Source organism: Salmo trutta, chromosome 33 (assembly GCF_901001165.1).
Source record: "Salmo trutta chromosome 33, fSalTru1.1, whole genome shotgun sequence".
Taxonomy (NCBI): Eukaryota; Metazoa; Chordata; class Actinopteri; order Salmoniformes; family Salmonidae; genus Salmo; species Salmo trutta.
The window spans coordinates 34,942,284-34,963,021 of record NC_042989.1 but is presented as its reverse complement, the minus strand read 5'-3'; the positions used below and the strand labels follow the sequence as shown (position 1 = coordinate 34,963,021).

The 20,738-nt window shown below is 46.1% G+C and overlaps 1 protein-coding gene across 7 annotated transcripts in view; it reads left to right on the top strand.

The window, feature by feature from the left end:
* The window catches only part of LOC115172888 (ribosomal protein S6 kinase 2 alpha), an 81,645-nt gene that overhangs the window by 37,025 nt on the left and 23,882 nt on the right, over nucleotides 1–20,738 (top strand). The window contains exons 1-7 of one of the 7 annotated variants that reach the window (XM_029730722.1): nucleotides 7,850–7,988; nucleotides 10,794–10,847; nucleotides 12,776–12,874; nucleotides 16,390–16,506; nucleotides 19,337–19,418; nucleotides 20,266–20,346; nucleotides 20,576–20,655. In XM_029730722.1, the coding sequence (XP_029586582.1) occupies nucleotides 7,941–7,988; nucleotides 10,794–10,847; nucleotides 12,776–12,874; nucleotides 16,390–16,506; nucleotides 19,337–19,418; nucleotides 20,266–20,346; nucleotides 20,576–20,655 (561 nt within the window). In that variant the 5' untranslated portion in view covers nucleotides 7,850–7,940. Of the gene's footprint in view, nucleotides 1–7,849; nucleotides 7,989–10,793; nucleotides 10,848–12,775; nucleotides 12,875–16,389; nucleotides 16,507–19,336; nucleotides 19,419–20,265; nucleotides 20,347–20,575; nucleotides 20,656–20,738 lie in introns of those variants that run through there. The other 6 variants (XM_029730721.1, XM_029730726.1, XM_029730723.1 and 3 more) reach the window with 6 other exon arrangements.

Below are 20,738 nucleotides of genomic sequence, written 5' to 3'. Positions count from 1 at the left end.
TGGATAAGTCTTCAAATTAGTGCATTAGGCTATTTCAGCCCCACCTGTTGCTGACTGGTGTATAAAATCAGTACACAGTCATGCAATCTCCATAGACAAACATTGGCAGTAGGATGGCCTTACTGAAGAGCTCAGTGACTTTCAACATGGCAGTGTCATAAAATGTCTGCCCTGCTAGACCTGCCCCGATCAACTATAAGTGCTGTAAAGTGGAAACGTCTAAGAGCAACAATGACTCAGCCGGGAAGTGGTAGGCCACACAAGCGAACAGAACCGCTGAGGCGCCTAGCAACACTCACTACAGTTCCAAACTGCCTCTGAAAGCAACGTCAGCACAATAACGGTTTGTCGGGAGCTTCATGAAATGGGTTTCCATGGCCGAGCAACCGCACACAAGCCTCAGATCACCAAGCGCAATGCAAAGTGTCGGCTGCAGTGGTGTAAAGCTTGCCGCCATTGGATTCTGGAGCAGTAGAAACGTGTTCTCTGGAGTGATGAATCACGCTTCACCATCTGGCAGTCCAACGGACAAATCTGGGTTTGGCAGATGCCAGGAGAAATCTACCTGCCCTTATGCATAGTGTCAACTGTAAAGTTTGGTGGAGGAATAATGATCTGGGGCTGTTTTTCATGGCTTTGGGCTAGGCCCTTTAGTTCCAGTGAAGGGAAATCTTAAAGCTACAGAATACAATGACATTCTACACGATTCTGTGCTTCCAACTTTATGGCAACAGTTTGGGGAAGGCCCTTTCCTGTTTTAGCATGACAATGCCCCCGTGCACTAATGCTCTTGTGGGTGAATGGAAGCAAGTCCTAGCAGCAATGTTCCAACATCTAGTGGAAAGCCTTCCCAAAAGAATGAAGGCTATTATAGCAGCAAAGGGGGGACCAACTCCATATTATTACCCATGATTTTGGAATGAGATGTTTGATGAGCAGGTGTCCACATACTTTTGGGTCCTGAAGTGTATAAAGCAGCTTGTCTGGAATCTTCCCCACAGTGGGGATGTGAAGTAGTGTTTCCTATGTGTGTGTGTGGGAGACATGGGATGTGGGCTATGGGAGGTTGTGTGTGTGTGTGTGTGTGTGTGAGAGAAACATGGGACGTGTGTGTGAAGAGAATTGCAGGCTGCTGTGAGTCATATTCCATAGTAGTGCTTGATATACAACATCACTACATTTCCGCTGCAGTCAGCCCTTAGCCCTGCTGCGCTTTGTGATGACCTCATTGTTTACCTTACAACATCCTCATCTCCCATCGACCCATCCCGCCGCTCCAGACATTACGCCCTCCTAATGCGCCACCATCCCCCCCCCTTTCAACCAGCCCTTCCTCTAGGCTAATGTTACCGCTCTATTCCTGCTAGCGCTGCTACTATTATTATGACCGGTTCCACTACTTCCGCTAATACTACTAGTCACGTCAGCATTTTAAGCAGGTAATGCTAACGGCTAGTAGCCGAATTGTTGCCTTTGCAATTTTTGCTCCATCACTATTGACATGTACCAACTAGCTGTTAGCCTATGCTAACTGAAGGTACTATTGCTAGCATTTGCACAGCATTGTTCTGTTGTCTGTGGTGAGTACAACTGGGCCCGATCCCAAATGGGACCCCTAAGCCATTTGACACGTGTCAGCAATATGGTAATAGATTAACTTTGCCCTCTGATAGGCTAGGTGGAAGTTCCACCATATTGTTTATTTCAATCAAATCCTCTGATCTCCACAAGTGCCCAGGGTTATACAGTATTATTGTTATTCCATGGAAGTGTGGGATCGAGCCTGGTTGAAGTTTGAAATTTTTTTCCTCAGGGATTTTAAAAGGGTGTTTTTTTTATATTGTTCTGGACTTGTTTCTTCCTACTGTATGCACTCTCATCTCAGCCCAAACCTCCCCCTCTACTTCCTCTCTCCCTCTCACCTCAGCCCAAACCTCTACCCTCCTCTCTCACCTCAGCCCAAACCTCTACCCTCCTCTCGCCCTCTCCCCTCAGCCCAAACCTCTACCCTCCTCTCTCACCTCAGCCCAAACCTCTACCCTCCTCTCTCACCTCAGCCCAAACCTCTACCCTCCTCTCTCACCTCAGCCCAAACCTCTACCCTCCTCTCTCACCTCAGCCCAAACCTCTACCCTCGTCTCGCCCTCTCACAGCCCAAACCTCTACCCTCCTCTCTCACCTCAGCCCAAACCTCTACCCTCCTCTCTCACCTCAGCCCAAACCTCTACCCTCCTCTCGCCCTCTCCCCTCAGCCCAAACCTCTACCCTCCTCTCTCCCCTCAGCCCAAACCTCTACCCTCCTCTCTCACCTCAGCCCAAACCTCTACCCTCCTCTCTCACCTCAGCCCAAACCTCTACCCTCCTCTCTCACCTCAGCCCAAACCTCTACCCTCCTCTCTCACCTCAGCCCAAACCTCTACCCTCCTCTCTCACCTCAGCCCAAACCTCTACCCTCCTCTCTCACCTCAGCCCAAACCTCTACCCTCCTCTCTCACCTCAGCCCAAACCTCTACCCTCCTCTCTCACCTCAGCCCAAACCTCTACCCTCCTCTCTCACCTCAGCCCAAACCTCTACCCTCCTCTCTCACCTCAGCCCAAACCTCTACCCTCCTCTCGCTCTCTCACCTCAGCCCAAACCTCTACCCTCCTCTCGCCCTCTCACCTCAGCCCAAACCTCTACCCTCCCCTCTCACCTCAGCCCAAACCTCTACCCTCGTCTCGCCCTCTCACAGCCCAAACCTCTACCCTCCTCTCGCCCTCTCACCTCAGCCCAAACCTCTACCCTCCTCTCGCCCTCTCACCTCAGCCCAAACCTCTACCCTCGTCTCGCCCTCTCACAGCCCAAACCTCTACCCTCCTCTCGCTCTCTCACCTCAGCCCAAACCTCTACCCTCCTCTCGCCCTCTCACCTCAGCCCAAACCTCTACCCTCCTCTCACCTCAGCCCAAACCTCTACCTCCTCTCACCTCAGCCCAAACCTCTACCTCCTCTCACCTCAGCCCAAACCTCTACCTCCTCTCACCTCAGCCCAAACCTCTACCTCCTCTCACCTCAGCCCAAACCTCTACCTCCTCTCACCTCAGCCCAAACCTCTACCTCCTCTCACCTCAGCCCAAACCTCTACCTCCTCTCACCTCAGCCCAAACCTCTACCTCCTCTCACCTCAGCCCAAACCTCTACCTCCTCTCACCTCAGCCCAAACCTCTACCTCCTCTCACCTCAGCCCAAACCTCTACCTCCTCTCACCTCAGCCCAAACCTCTACCCTCGTCTCGCCCTCTCACCTCAGCCCAAACCTCTACCCTCCTCTCTCACCTCAGCCCAAACCTCTACCCTCCTCTCGCCCTCTCCCCTCAGCCCAAACCTCTACCCTCCTCTCACCTCAGCCCCAACCTCTACCCTCCTCTCTCACCTCAGCCCAAACCTCTACCCTCCTCTCCCCTTATCACTCTCCCTCTTCACAGGTGGTGCAATACACCTGAAACAGCAGGTCATTGTAACTCTACACCTGAGGATGATTCACCCAGCTACACCTATGGAATTCTTCCAAATCTGTGCTACACACGGTCTTGTGTGTGTGGGGGGGGGGGGGCGACGCGACGCGACAATTTATAACCAATCAAAAACGATTTTCCCTAACCCTACCACTAAGCCTAATTCTACCTTAACCCTCTAGAAATAGCATTTGACCTTGTGGGGACTAACAAAGATTTACCCGGTTGGTAAAACTGTTTGTTCAGTATTGTTGTGGGGAGTTCTGGTCCCTACAAATATAGTTAAACATTATCCACACACACGAACACAGTTATCTGACCCCCCCCCCCCCTTTTCTCAGCTGCTTTACCCACCTGTCAATCTCTCGCTGGTGGGAGGGGATTGTGTGTCTCACTGCTGGGGCTGGTGGGAGGGGATTGTGTGTCTCACTGCTGGGGGGTGGTGGGAGGGGATTGTGCGTCTCACTGCTGGGGGGTGGTGGGAGGGGATTGTGTGTCTCACTGCTGGGGGCTGGTGGGAGGGGATTGTGTGTCTCACTGCTGGGGGCTGGTGGGAGGGGATTGTGTGTCTCACTGCTGGGGCTGGCGGGGGGGAATGGTGTCTCACTGCTGGGGGGTGGTGGTGTCTCACTGCTGGGCCTGGCGGGGGGGGAGATCGTGTCTCACTGCTGGGCCTGGCGGGAGGGAGAGATGATAGAAAACTAGAGACAGAACCCCTCTGCTTGAACACTGCTCCACTGTCTCTCTTGAAGAGAGAGGAAAAAAGAGATGCTGGAGGGGTATTCCTCTGTTCATCACCTGAATGATGGGGCCAGGGGACCCTGGCCTGCTGACAAGGCCCAGGCGCTACTGTGTGTGAAAGGAACTCCTCACTGTGACCATAGTTATCTCCTCTAATGATGCTACACTAATCTACTGTTACGATGACATCACGAGGCCACACACACTAAGGTGAGGTAAGCTAATCGTGTGTGTGTGTGTGTGGGGGGGAGGGGGCTGGAAATCAGAATCAGTTGGCTACATTTTCAACATTAGCGAGTCAACAGGTTTTTTTAGCACTGAATTGTTTGTTTTGAAGCTTTTTCATTCTCGTCTGAGCCAAATCCAGCTGACTCAGCGTTTCACAAGGTGGAGTTCATGTTGACGTGGCAACAAGTGCTCTCCATACAGTAGCAGCTCCATATGCATTCAGCACACTGTGTGTGTGATATAGATAGATCTATATTAGTGCAGGCAGCAGGAGGTGCTATTAGTAACACTGTGAAAGCATTACTGTGAAGTGTTGGTGATGTCAGACCTAGTTTCTGATAGTGATGTGCTACATTTCAGGTCCATAGTGGATATATTATGCTCCTCTGGCTTGGCATGGCTGGAGTTTGGCTGGGAGCTGAAGTGTTTTGGACTGAGCACTTGTTCCCTCTCCCTCCCTCCCACCTCTCTCAGGGCTGGGGTCCAGTATTTGTTTCAACAATGAGATCCACAATGTGTGAGGCTGTACAGTTACTACGCACTCCGGGGGGAGGGAGGGAGGGAGGGAGGAGGAGAGGGGGGGCACTGAGAGGGTGTCCGTCAGACAACCCGGTACACGGCCCAAGTGGACCGTCTCATCCTCCTTTGTCTTCTCCTCGACTAGACTCCTTTCTTTGTCTCTCATCCCGCTCTTCATTTCCTTCTCTCTCCTCCTCTACCAGGCTGCCTTGTCTCTCTCCTCCATATCTTCTTCTCCTTTCCTGGTCTGGTGTCTTTAACGGTTTCTCACTTTATCTAAAGATCTAGTTCTATCTCTCTCTTTCCATTTCACTGTCTCACACTCTTCCTTCACCTCTCTCTCTCCCTCTGTTCTCTCTCTTTCTCTGCCTCCATATCACCCTGCCTCTTACATCTGTCGTTTTGTTGAGCTGGAACAGTAGGACCGTGTTCTTGTTCTCTCTCTTTCTCTGCCTCCATATCACCCTGCCTCTTACATCTGTCGTTTTGTTGAGCTGGAACAGTAGGACCGTGTTCTTGGCCGCAGCAGCTCCACCTCTAGTCTTTACTGGCGTTATTCTCTATGGAGTTGGTTTCTGTTGTAGAGAGTAGACCCACACTGCCTCCTCATGGTGTTTATTTAGCATTACATCAATATGTGCACCACAATGGTGAAACGGCTTTCTTTACTGCTTGGGGACTTTGACAAAATCCTTACCACTACATTTCAAGGAATTTATTTCACTCCCATTAAACAATGACCCTTTTCACTGTGGTTTTTAACGGGAATGTTTTTAATTAAGAGGATTTAAAAAATAAAATGTTTACTTCATGTGGAAGTGGTTTTGAAGGTTGTTTTAGTTTAACACTAAGTATATTTGTGCTATACTGATGTCATTCCGTTTCAAACAATTCCCTCACACGAACTCAATTCCCTCTCACTATCTCAAGGAGATTAAAGCCGCCGGAGAGGCTGTATTCACAAATGTTTCGCTTCATACAATTTCGTGTCTCTCATTGGGAGGCAAGTGCAATTTCAGAACAAAGTATTTCATCCAGCCTGTCAGCTTGCAAGTCACTTCCTCTCCTTCCTGTCATTGCGTTGCAGAAGGAAACAGAATTTAGCGTACTGGATCATGACCAGAGAGATCGCCAGCTTGTGTCCTAACAAACGAAATAGATTTAGCATTTTCTACATCTGGTTCATTGGCCATTCCCTTTATTGCTCTTTATTCAGTAGAGACATTGAATGAGTAAGTAACCTAAACAGAGAACTTGTCTGAAGTAGACTTGTCTGTAATTGTTCAGTGGCACTGATACAGCAATGGGTTTGTGTATTGTGCGAGTACATTTTTGTGTAAGCGAACAATGAAAGTGTGATACTTTTGTGTGTGTGTACTCCCCTTCAAATGAGTGGATTCGGCTATTTCAGCCGCACACATTACTGACTGGTGAATAAAATCGAGCGCACAGCCATGCAATCTACATAGACAAATGTTGGCAGTAGAATGGCCTTACTGAAGAGCTCAGTGACTTTCAACATGGCACCGTCATAAGTCATTGTGTCAAAATTCTGGCCTGCAAGAGCTGCCCTGGTCAGCTGTAAGTGCTGTTAGTGTGATGTGGAAACGTCTAGGAGCAGCAACGGAAGTGGTAGGCCACACAAGCTCACTGAACGGCAACGCTGAGGGCTGGAGCGCGAAGCCTGTAAAAATTGTCTGTCCTCTACCCGAGTTTCAAACTGCCTCTGGAAGCAACATCAGCACAAGAACTGTTCGTCGGGAGCTTCATGAAATGGGTTTCCATGGCCGAGCGACCGCACACAAGCCTAAGATCACCATGCACATAGCCAAGCGTCGCCTGCAGTGGTGTAAAGCTCGCCGCCATTGGACTCTGGAGCGATGAATCACGCTTCACCATCTGGCAGTCCAACGGACGAATCTGGGTTTGGCGGATGCCATGAGAACGCTACCTGCCCCAATGCATAGTGCTAACTAAAGTTTGGTGGAGGAATAATGGTCTGTTTTTCATGGTTCGGATAGAGTTGGAGGACATGTGACATTTGGTTTCAGGTAGGTTGAGGGATGTTCCAAAAATTATATTCAATTGAATGTTCTACTTCCTGGTTGCCATCTGGCAGTCCGGTGGACGAATCTGGATTTGGCGGATGCCAGGAGAGCGTTACCTGTCTGAATGTATCCTGCCAACTGTAAAGTTTGGTGGAGGAGGAATAATGGTCTAGGGCTGTTTTTCATGGTTTGGGCTAGGCCCATTAGTTCCAGTGAAGGGAAATCTTAACGCTTCAGCATACAATGACATTCTAGATGATTGCGTGCTTCTAACTTTGCGGCAACAGTTTGGGAAAGGCTCTTTCCTGTTTCAGCATGACAATGCCCCTGTGCACAAAGCGAGGTCCACACAGAAATGGTTTGTCAAGATTGGTGTGGATGAACTTAACCGGCCTTCAGAGCCCTGACCTCAACCCCATCGAATACCTTTGGGATTAATAGGAACACCGATTGCGAGCCAGGACTTATCGCCCAACATCAGTGCCCGACCTCACTAATACTCTTGTGGCTGAATGGAAACAAGTCCCCACAGCAATGTTCCATCATCTAGTGGAAAGCCTTCCCAGAAGAGTGGAGGCTGTCATAGCAGCTAAGGGGGGGACCCAACTCCATATTAATGCACATGATTTTGGAATTAGATTTTTGACGTGCAAGTGTCCACATACTTTTGGCCATCGATGTAATGCGTTTCTTCTCATGGCTGCAAATATACATTTCTCTACCCCCTGACTACACCTGTGGGACGGACTTGAACATTCCGTCTTCTACCAGGGGTGAACATGTACATGCTCTTTGCATTTCCCTATTTGTGTGTGAGAGCTGAGCGTACTGCCCCATTCTGAGTGTCACAGCATGTCTGTGTGTCAGTCGAAGTCAGAGACAGTGTGACATGGGAAGCTCTGATCGACAAGATGTGGAGACACATATTTCGCACCAAACAAGGTTTCCGCGTACCCAAGGCAAGTCTCAGACCCTCTGTGTGTTTTCAGCGTATACACGTGTGTGTGTGTGTGTGTGTGTGTGTGGTGTATTTTAGAGGCTAGAGAAAAGGGTCCCCCTGTGAGGACAGTGGGTTCGGAGAACTGAGAGGTAGGAAACACACGGTGGTGTCTTTTATGGCTGTAGTCTCCTGACAAGCCCCAGCTACTCATTATCTCTGTTTGTCACAGAGGAAAGAAGGCCAGAGTACTGTCAACTTGGACTCTACTGAAACCTCTAACCTTCACTTAAAATGAATTGTGGCATTCCCCAGCGTTGTGTTCCGTTTCCAAACTGAAGAAAACCCTCAAACAGGAACTTGGAGGTACTATCTACACTAGTTCAATAAGGAACACATTTTCCTTCTTTCATTTCCAACCTTTTGAAATGTTTTGCTAGCTACAACATGCTGGAGCCCTGAGGAACACAACCTAGCTCTCTGTGTGAGATATTAGAAGCCTGGCAAACCAAGGATAGTTTTTATTTTAGTCCGATGTAGACTATCTGTGTGGATGTTACCACTACAGCAAAAGGTTTTAGTTGGCACACCGTTTAAAAAAAAGAAGTGATTTATGTATTTGTATGCGTTTTGAGTTACCCTTCACTTTCCATTTGCTGTGAGGAAGATTAACATTGTTCCATAATTCCACAAAGAAATTCCTTTACCGCTCGTCAGCACTTATGTGAAATCCTATGGAGTGTGCTGTTGTATTTACAGCTTCTTGGAAGGGCGACTAACAGTTTTCCATACTCGCTGATACCTGTAGAATGTGTGTGTATGTGTGGCTCAGTTGGTAGAACATGGTGCTTGCAACGGCAAGGATTGTGGGTTCGATTTCCTGGGGCCACCCGTATGAAAAATGTATGCACACATGACTAAGTTAATGTGGATGAAGGCTTCTACTGAATTGGAATATACAGTGCCTTCAACGTGTTCATCCCCTTGACTTATTCCACATTTCGTGGTACAGCCTGAATTCAAAATTAAAACCATTTAAAAAAAAATGTATCTTACCCATCTACACACAATACCCCATAATGACAAACTGAACCTGTTTCACATTTATTTTTCAAATATATTGAAAATGAAATACAAAAATCTCATTTACATAAGTATTCACACCCATGAGTCAATACCTTTTGTAGAAGCACCTTTGGCGGCAATTACAGCTTTGAGTTGTGTGTGTGTGTGTGTGTGTGTGTCTGTACGCTAATCTGAATTCAGGGATTTTCTGCCAGATGCTCAAGCGCTGTTAAATTAGATTGGGAGCAGCAATCTTAAAGACTTTCCACAGGGTTCAATTCTAGGCTTTGGCTGGACCACTCGAAGGACTTTCACATTATTGTTCTGTAGCCATTCCAGCATTGCTTTGGCTGTTGGAACATAAATCTTCTCATCAAGGATTTGCCTGTATTTAGCTCCATTGCTACTTCTATCCTTACCAGTCTCCCAGTCCCTGCCGCTGAAAAGGATCCCCAAAACATGATGCTGCCACCAATGCGTCACGGTAGGGATAGTGTTAGATGGGTGACAGGTTGTGCCTGGTTTTCTCCGGACATAGTGCTTTGCATTCAGGCCAATGAGTAACATTTGTCTCAACAGACCACAGTATTTTACCTGATATCAGTCTTTCATGTGCCTTTTTGCAAACTCCAAGCGTGCTGTCATGTTCCTTTTTCTCAAGTGGCTTCCGTCTGTTCTCTCTCCCTTAAAGCGCAGATAGGTGAAGTGCTATAGAGACTGTTGTCCTTCTGGCAGGTTCTCCCATCTCAGCCAAGGAACTCTGTAGTTCTCGCATCTTGGTCATTGGGTTCTTGTTCACCTTCCTGACCAATGTCCTTCTTGCCTGGTTGCTGAGTTTGGTTGGACGGCCAGCCTTAGGCGGAGTCTGGGTAGTTCCATATTTTTTTCAAATTTCCCAATGATTGAGACCACTGCGCTCTTGGAAACTTTCAAAACTCTAGAAATTGTTTTATACCCTTCCCCGATTTTTGTCTCATCACAATTATATCTCAGATCTATGCACAGTTCCTTGGGCTTCATGGTATAGTTTCTGCTCTGACATGCACTGTCAACTGTGGGACCTTTATGTAGATGGGTGTGTTTCTAATTCATGTCCAAACAATTGAATTGGCCACCTGTGGACTCCAATCAAGTTGTAGTGATATCTCAAGGATGATCAAAGGAATTTGATGCACCTGAGCTCAATTTTGGAGTGTCATAGCAAAGGGGTGTGGATATTTATGTAATTTAGGTTTCTGTATTTCATTTTCAATACATTTGCAATAATGTCTAATCATATTTTCGCTGTCATTATGGGGGGGGAATTCAGGCTGTAACACATCAAAATGTGCAGTAAGTCAGCATATGAATACTTTCTAAAACACTATTTAATATTGTCATGTAGCCCCAGGAAGCGAGCGAGAGTGGTGACATCAGTCTCTTTCTGTGGGTTAACAGAAACAGGAAGTGAAGTGTGGGAGGGCAGAGCTGCGTCCTGTCATCTGTGTGTGTGGCAACCAGCCCATCCTGACTGCCCGGGTGGACAGGACACACAGTTGCTGCCGTGTGTGTGTGTGTGTGGCCTATTTATAGAGCCCAAGTATTAAAATAATGGGCTGCAAAATAATACCTTTACTGATGGCTCTCAATATCATAAGGTAGCATCATAAAAAGCATATTTTTCTCCCTGCATCACCTCTACAACCAACTTTTTACTATAGAACACTGCATGTGAATCACAGCCAAACCTGATGCCCTTCTCTCTCTAACACCTCCCAATCAGGACAGGTCCCATATTACCTGGGTAGAGAAGGACTTTGCCAATATTACTGCCAAGGTAAGATTATTCCTCATTCAGTGGCCTTATCCACAGCTAAGTCAATACACTCTCTTCCTCAAATGCTTTGCCTTGCTGACCTAAAATCAATATTGTGTCAGCAATGTCAGAATATGTTGCGAATAATATGCTTTTCTGTCTGCCGACTCAGAGTGAAATGCAATAGCGCTGTGGCTGTCTTCTTAGCTGTGGCTGTCTTCTTAGCTGTGGCTGTCTTCTTAGCTGTGGCTGTCTTCTTAGCTGTGGCTGTCTTCTTAGCTGTGGCTGTCTTCTTAGCTGTGGCTGTCTTCTTAGCTGTGGCTGTCTTCTTAGCTGTGGCTGTCCTCTTGGCTGTGGCTGTCTACTTGGCTGTGGCTGTCTCCTTGGCTGTGGCTGTCTCCTTGGCTGTGGCTGTCTCCTTGGCTGTGGCTGTCTCCTTGGCTTCAGAATTTGACAAGGCACCTTTTTCATACATCTTTAGTGTAGAAATGTGTTATTTTCAACATCTGGTTGAAATCCGTGTGGATTTTCTAGGGTTATCACGTGACTTTAAATGGACACCTGAAGCTTCAATGGCTCTCCATTGAAAGTATTTCTTAGTCCAGGACTAGGCTCTGCATCCTGGGAACCTATCCTACATTCCTTGTCTTTATCACATCACAAATGGAGTTAGGACTGAGTTCATACGGCAGATAGCATAGCGGTTAAGAACATTGGGCCAGTAACCGTAAGGTCGCTGGTTTGTATCACCGAGCTGGTGAAAACTCTGTCTGTCGCTCTAGATAAGTGTCTGCTAAATGACTAAAATGTAAATTATACTGTGAAGATAGATAATAGGGGCGCGATCAGCAGGATACGTTTTGGAACGTTCAGATAAAAATATATATCTCAAACATGCCTCTCTGTCATGTAGGCCAAGAAATCATGTTGGCTCAATGCATGGAATTAATATCTGCAACGTTCAACTGAAGGTGGCCTAGGTTCAAGTGGTACAGTACAAGATGTTTTGATCCTGGTCTAGTCAAGCAGTAGACCTCTATAGTACCTAACATGGGATCTGAGGCGCTTGAAGAAGTAGTGACTTAGTCTCCATCGGCTTTCTGAGTGGAACAGTTTTTGGTGAAGCTAAGAGGAAGTGTGGATAGATTTATATAGACACAGTGTTTGTAGGGATGTGGATGTTCCTCTCCACACACACGGGGTAGATGGGGGGTGGCGGCAGGAAAGAGGCTGTAAGGGATTCCTGTGTCCTGGCCCGTCTCTCTCGCTCTTTATAGTGCGAGAACGAAGGAGACAGAGACCTCTCTCGTGCGCTCTCTATTCAATTCAAGGGGCTTTATTGGCATGGGAAACACATGTTAACATTGCCAAAGCAAGTGAAGTAGATAATATACAAAAGTGAAATAAACAATAAAAATTAACAATAAACATTACACTCACAGACGTTCCAAAAGAATAAAGACATAACTAATGTTATGTCTATTAGGTGTCTCTCTTATGTGTCTCTATCTGGGTCATAATGTTGACAGTGAGGGAGGTGACACCTCATCACCCTGCCCACACCTCACCACCCTGGCCATAGCCGAAGGGAAGTTGTCCTGTCTGTCTTTCACACACTAGTTGTGTGGGTTCTGCACACAGGTCACTTCCTTCCTGCCTCTATCTCGCTCTCTCGCTCCCTCTGTCTGAGTGTCTCTTTCAGTTCAGCAGTAGTCAAAGCTCTGTGGTAGCAAAGGACAGGACACAAAGTTAACAGAGCTTACATACAGAGTACAACTTTCATCTTACCTGGCAGTCTACCATTCTGGTACGAGATTGAGGACTTTGTCCGGAGGTAGGGTGGGATGGGACTGGGATAAGGTCTTGGTTGTCAAGGCAATGTTGAGATGGACAAGGACGGGAGGAAGTTTAAAGTGAGCCGCATGCTGACCCTCTTCTTCCTCTTCAAGAAACACCAGACCAATGCTTCGGCCAGCTGCAACGCGCCACAGACAGGCAATGAGACAGACGCCTCATGTGGAGACCGTCAGAACAGAACCCTGTGTATGGTAATGTGGTCTTCACATCAGGCGAATCCCAACTTCCACTTGTGTCAAATTTTCACTTACATGGTCATGCGTTGTAGTGCATTTTGGACTAAGCTGGTTTTGGGGCCATAGATAATTAGATCTGGTCTTGTTGTGTATGGAGCAGGAGATGTGTAAAAGGCATGTCATGTGTGTTAGAATGTATTGTTCCGCATTTCCTGTCCTCTTCTTTGTTTTGTTTTGCTTCCTGTTGACAGACTATGAATGTGCAGTGCCAAAAGCAGCTATTGAGGTATATGGCAGTTGTGTAGGTGTATCAATGAATGAACACTTATTCTATTGTGCTGTGTGGCAGCAAGTGTTATGAGAGCTTATTGTGGTCGAAGCAGTCTGACTCAACGGGTTAAAGGCCTTCACATCGCAGGTCTTCCCTGTAGCTCAGTTGGTAGAGCATGGTGTTTGCAACGCCAGGGTTGTGGGTTCGATTCCCAAGGGGGACCAGCACAGAAAAAAATTCTATGAAATGTATGCATTCACTACTGTAAGTCGCTCTGGATAAGAGCGTCTGCTAAATGACTAAAATGTAAATGTAGGTGTTCCTCATTATCACCTTGGTCATTATCCAGTTCCTGTGAAACACCTGAATGAGTCGAAGTGCTTCACAGTATGTCAGTTATTTGAATCCTAAACACAGAGATATTGACAGTATGTATGTGTCATTCAGAGAGTATTCAGACCCCTTGACTTTTGCCACATTTTTAAGTATGTTTGACGAGCAGGTGTCCACATACTTTTGGCCATGTACTGTAATATTGTTCTTGACGGTAGGGGTTAATTTGTTAAGAATGTACTAATTTATTCCAAACAACTTACCTTGATTACAATAAACGTACATTTTAACTACCGATCGTATGTATACCTGCTAGCTTTGTAGGAGACCGATGCAGTGGGTTTGAGATATCTCATACCTGGCTCACACACACACACACACACACACACACACACTGCCTGTCTTTCAGCTCACTGCTTCACCCACCTCTGCTTGCTCTACTGATGTACCACAGAAGGTGGTCTATCTTTATTTAGAGCACTTAGAACATATTCTAGACAAATCCGTTCAATGTTCATGTGTAATTAGTCCAATTTACAACAAGTACGCATCTAAACAAGTACGCATCTAAACAAGTGCGCATGTAAACAAGTACGCATCTAAACAAGTACGCATTTAATGTTCATTCGTATTAATTCCATTTAATTTCTCTCACACTTCAGGTGACAAGATCTAAAATAGCAGGGGGTTTTTGTCCTCTGGTTGAGTTTATTGCTCTGGGTCTCAGGCCAGGCTGTTTCGCAGTAAGATAGGACTTTCATTATTTACACTGACTAGGCCTGACTACATAATTAAGGTGGTGAGGTATTGTAATTTCATGGTGACTCAGTGTTAACTCAGTCAGCAGTGTGGTAGAGGAGTGTTTGTCTCTAGTGTTAGTTATACCCTCAGTAGTATGATTGTCTACTCACTATGCTTGGGTCACTGCACATGGTTACTAGCCTACTGCATACTGGAGTCTAAAGCCTTATTCACATTTGCAAATTTGAAGTGACTCAAATTCTATTTATTTGCATTTCTGATTTGAATCTCTTTTTCATGCTGTCTGAACAGCCAAAAAACACATGGAATCGGATATTTCAAGCAAAGTTTCAAACCACCTTCTGATTCCTGGCCACGTGACAGTCAAATCGGATTTGTTTGCCCTCAAGTGGGTTTGACTTATTTGGCATATCTTGCTGCTTGCTAGCTACTCTGACTTTTTGACAAAAACATGTGGTCGCTAACTAGCTTGTTTACAAAGAAATTAGGGACTGTGCAAGAAAGCTAAACGGCTAACTAGCTAGAGGACTGCTGTGGTTAGCCAAAAAGGACTCGTTTTGAAAGTTGGATCTCATCGTTTGAGGCGTTATAAGTGTTCTTACACTATGATTTTAAACATTCAAAGCAACTGGGAAACGTCCATGACAACGTTGTTGTCACCTTAGCTTGCTACATAACTTCTGAGTGACAGGAAGCACGAGCACCACGACCAATCAGCTTACACCACTGCACACATACCCGTTGTTACTATGACAACTAGCGTAGCCTTGTCAGCAAATGACTGCTGTCTGATTTGGTCAAATGACTGCTGTCTGAACACATCTGATTTGGTCAAATGACTGCTGTCTGAACACACATCTGATTTGGTCAAATGACTGCTGTCTGAGCACACATCTGATTTGGTCACTTGTAACTTGCTGTCTAGACAGTCAGTAGTTTAAAACGGATTTTGAGCATTGAGGCCTGCAGTGAGAACGAGGCTTAAGGGGCCTGGGGTTGGGTCACTTCACATGGTATTGCACTGCAACTCTGCATACTGGAGTTGGCTATATTGAGATGTCTTAGCAAACATGGTATAACGTATAAAGGCAATGTATTTGCAAAAAAACAAATGGTCTGTGCGTACTGTGTGAATGTTGTAATTTCAGTAATATTCAGTAGGCCTAGGCTCTAAAGCAGCCTATGTGCAACAACACTGGTGTAAAAACAGAATTATTTAAAGTTGTGGTTACTGTTACCATTCTCAGTATCATTGACAGTAAATGGTGCCATCAGCCTCACTGTTCCGACAAGCTGCCCACAACACAAATACACCTGAGGGTTGAGAAGTTTCCCAGGGGATTTGGGGTTTTTTGGTCTACACACTTGTTCTCTCTCTGTCTTCTAAGCCTAAATAGCACTGCTGCACCAAGCCATTACCGTTCTCTGAACCCTCTCTCTCTATATATATATCCTCTGGTAATACCTGGTTTTCTAACCTCTTGCTCTTTTCATTTGGCTTCTTAGAATTAAGTACACACACTTTGATCAGGACACAACCTAGAATGAGAAAAGAGGAACCTGTATCAACCAACTCCCAGCAGCTCCTAAGACCTCTGTCTGTATCAAGCAGCTCCTCAACATCTTGCAGCTCCTCAACATCAACCAGCTCCTCAACATCAACCAGCTCCTCAACATCAACCAGCTCCTAAACGTCTTGCTCCTAAGACCTCTGTCTGTATCAAGCAGCTCCTCAACATCTTGCAGCTCCTCAACATCTTGCAGCTCCTCAACATCAACCAGCTCCTCAACATCAACCAGCTCCTAAACGTCTTGCTCCTAAGACCTCTGTCTGTATCAACCAGCTCCTCAACATCTTGCAGCTCCTCAACATCTTGCTGCTAAGCTACATGCGATAGTTATTTGTATGCACTGTAGGAAGCTCTGGTCCTATTCATTCTGAAATATTCTTATCAAGAATAGTTTATTTTCATGGTCACGTGATCAAACGTCTTTGGTTTTCCTCACTGGACCGTTTGGAGAAAGACAGATTTGTACTACCAAAGGACGCATGGCAAAATCTTAGGATGGGTTTTATCTGTAGATGGTGTCAATGTTTTATCTTGGAAGGGTGACCTACTATGCTGTCTCCTGCATAATGGACCTTGTTTTTGTTGCTGTCTAGGACAATGATGTCATCAAGGAGATCAACATCACCAATGTGGTCAAGGAGGGCTCAGAGAAAGCCGACGCCCGCCAGTTTGAGCTGCTTAAAGTGCTGGGCCAGGGCTCCTTTGGCAAGGTAAGAGATTGTCTAAGGTAGTACATTGCCCATGTTCCATTAACCCTCTGCTTGCAGATAAATGGTAGATTGGTTTAAACCAGGGGTGGGTAATTCCAGTCCTCGAGGACCTGATTTGGTGTCAGTTTTTCCCCAGCTAACACACCTGACTCCAATAATCACCTAATCATGATCTTCAGTTTAGAATGCAATTTGATGAATCAGCTGTGTTTTCTAGGGATGGAGAAAAGGTGTGACACCAATCAGGCCCTCGGGGACTGGAGTTGCCCACCCCTGGTTTAAACAGTAGGATAGAAATCTTGCTTTCACTTGTCCAATCTGGGAGAGATCAGTGATGGCCTCCGTCATAAAGCAACTCACTGATTTAGAACAGGGATGGGCAAATTCAGTCCTCAGGGGCCTGATTGGTGTCTCACTTTTGCCCCAGCTAACACACCTGACTCCAATAATCAACTAATCTGGTGATCAGTTTAGAATGTAATTAGTTGAATCAGCTGTGTTTTGCTAGGGATGGGGGGAAAAGTGACACCAGTCCGGCCCCTGAAGACGAGTTGCCCATCCCTGGATTAGATCAAAATGGGACCTAGCAACAATGCCGTCTCCTCCTCCTCCTCGTTAGTGGGGGATAATGGTTAGAACAAAATGACATTCACTGCAGCATGTTTTACTACACTTCTGACCTTGTTTAGGGAAGTGAATCGTGTTTGACTTTGTGACAGATAGTAATGACTGACTGCTAAGCTTATCTCTTTAGTAGAAATACTTTCCACTTTAAACCATGCAGAAAGCTGGTGTTTTAGCACAGTGGTTTTCAGACCTCTCCTCCAGCCGTTCCACGCATTTGAACTATTCCACAGATTAGTTTGATTCAACTAATCATCAAGCCCTTGACTAGGTGAACCAGGCGAGCTAGTTCAGGGCTACAACACAACTGTGAAAAGTCTGGAGGTCCCAGAGGAGCGGTTTGAAAACCCATGCTTTAGCAGCGTCCAATCACTCCCAAGGCGGTGCAGTTTCCGTACCAGGTGGTGATACAGCCCGACAGGATGCTCTCGATTGTGCATCTGTAAAAGTTTTAGGTGACAAGCCAAATTTCAGGAGCCTCCTGAGATTGAAGATGCGCTGTTGTGCCTTCTTCACCACACTGTCTGTGGGTGGACCATTTCAGTTTGTCCATGATGTGTATGCCCAGAAACTTAAAATGTTCCACCTTCTCCACTACTGTCCCGTCGACGTGGATGGGGGGGTGCACCCTCTGCTGTTTCCTGAAGTCCACGATCATCTCCTTTCTTCTGTTGACGTTGAGTGAGAGGTTATTTTCCTGACACCTTACTCCGAGTGTCCTCACCTCCCAGTAGGCTGTCTTGTTGTTGGGGATCAAACCACCACTGTTATGTCGTCTGCAAACTTGATGATTGAGTTGGATGCGTGCATGGCCACGCAGTCATGGGTGAACAGGGAGTAAAAGAAGGGGCTGAGCATGTACCCTTGTGGGGCCCCAGTGTTGAGGATCAGCGGAGTGTAGATGTTGTTTCCTACTTTCACCACCTGGGGGTGGCCCATCAGGAAGTCCAGGACCCAATTGCACAGGGCGGGGTCGAGACCCAGGGTCTCAAGCTTCATGATGAGTTTGGAGGGAACTATGGTGTTGAATGCTGAGCTGTAGTCAATGAACAGCATTCTTACATAGGTATTCCTCTTGTCCAGATGGAATAGGGCAGTGTGCAGTGCGATGGTGATTGCATGGTCTGTGGACCTATTGGGGTGGTAAGCAAATTGAAGTGGGTCTAGCTAGGGTGGCAGGTAAGGTGGAAGTGATATGATCCTTGACTAGTATCTCAAAGCACTTCATGATGACAGAAGTGAGTGCTACGGGGCGATAGTCATTTAGTTCAGTTATCTTTGTTCCTGTACCCAAGAATGCAATGGTGGCCATCTTGAAGCATGTGGGGATAACAAGAGAGCCTCGGTAATACAAAGGCAAAACCCTGCAAATGGAAATGTCCATTTCCATATGTATGGCTTGAGAATGCATTGTTCTGACAAGCCCTTGGACCTGATGCTGATGATATCTCATACCTGGCTTACACACACACACACACACACACACACACACACACACACACACTGCCTGTCTTCCAGCTCACTGCTTCACCCACCTCTGCTTGCTCTACTGATGTACCACAGAAGGTGGTCTATCTTTATTTAGAGCACTTAGAACACATTCTAGACAAATCCGTTCAAAGTCCAATTTACAACAAGTACGCATCTAAACAAGTACGCATCTAAACAAGTACGCATCTAAACAAGTACGCATCTAAACAAGTACGCATCTAAACAAGTACGCATCTAAACAAACCCATTTAATGTTCATTCGTATTAATTCCATTTAATTTCTCTCACACTTCAGATGACAAGATCTAAAATAGCAGGGGGTTTTTGTCCTCTGGTTGAGTTTATTGCTCTGGGTCTCAGGCCAGGCTGTTTCGCAGTAAGATAGGACTTTCATTATTTACACTGACTTGGCCTGACTACATAATTAAGGTGGTGAGGTATTGGTTACAAAATACAGTATTTATATTATTTATTATTATTATACCGGCCAGGAAGAATGCCAGAGAACATCACATGTAGTAGTTCCAATGACCATCCCCCTTGTCGCTCCCATAGGTTTGTAGCTTATTGCATTGAGCATAGAAATATATATATATAATATCACCGCCAGTCCCTCCATCACAGAGCATTGACTTGGATGGGAATGTCCGTTGTCCTATCTAGTAGTTCATTTTTCTAGGATTGAGAGTTGGATGTTGTCTTGCGTTGCCTGCAGGTGTTCTTGGTGCGGAAGGTGACACCTCCCGACGACAACGAGCTGTATGCTATGAAGGTCCTGAGAAAAGCCACCCTCAAAGGTACACACACACACACACACAGTTGAATAGAGACATGTACTATCATGGGAAACGATACTGTAGCTACACGTTCATGGGGTGGTAAACATGTTGTGATGTTTTTGGGGTGGTAAACAAAAACAGCCCACTTGTGGAGCAAACATAAGTGTCTCTGAATCCATCCAACGGAGCTCACGCTTTCATAACCACATCTTCATAGTCAAGGCTTGGTCTCACATTTCATTTGTTGACATGTCTTTGCGTTCGCTCCGTACTCTACGTGCCAGTTTGCTTTACAATTTTGCCCCCAGTGTTTTGAACTTGTCTCAAGGCTCTGATAGTAAGGAGAAATTAGTTAGTGTGCATCTCGTCTTCCTGTATGTGTAGTTGTAGAAGACCACACCGCTAGCAGTCGGTCTCAGTCGCTCCCCACCCTGTCAACAGGTGCTGTGGTCTACTGCTGTGGTCTACACTAGATGTAAACACCTTGACAGTGTAATTATCAATGGGAACAGATTGTCTCACAGATTACAACTCACTGCCGTTGTGTGCTGAAAATCTGTCTAATCGTTCAACAAAGTCCGTTCACATTTTCATTATTTTCAACAACAAAAAATATTATTTGTATTATCAAAATATTTAAAGGATTTGCCGTTTTTTCTTTTAACTGAATTCTCAAATACGGTATCCATTGAGTGAGATTGAAATAATTTTGGTGACACTGACAGTTTAGCATTTTGTTTAAGTTATGTCTTAGTCATGGACTCCCTTTTCCAAACCCATCTGTTACCAAGCTAATGTAGTAGCATTGTTTTGCGCTAACCTTCTGACAGCTCTGAAATGGTGCGACCCTTTCCCCACCCCACAGTGAGAGACCGGGTGAGGACCAAGATGGAGAGAGACATCCTGGCAGACGTCAACCACCCCTTCGTGGTCAAACTCCACTACGGTGAGTTAACAACCAGACCTTTGTTCAGATAACATGGTAAAGGACCACAGGGCCGTGTCACTTAGCGATAACCTTCCCTGTGGTCATCGTGGGCAGTGCCCTCCATGTTTATACGATGAATGGGAACAGTTTTGGGTGCTCTAGCTTTGCCAGGCATTTTGATGCAAATGATTTAGCACTGGATATACACTTGTGCTAGCCCATTGTGTGTGTGTGTGTGTGTCTCTAGCATTTCAGACAGAGGGAAAGCTCTACCTGATCCTGGACTTTCTGAGAGGTGGAGATCTCTTCACCAGACTGTCTAAAGAGGTTTGTTCTTAATGTTTTCTGAGAAGAGGAAATCTCTTCACCAGACTGTCTAAAGAGGTGGACCTCAAGGACCTATGTTCCAG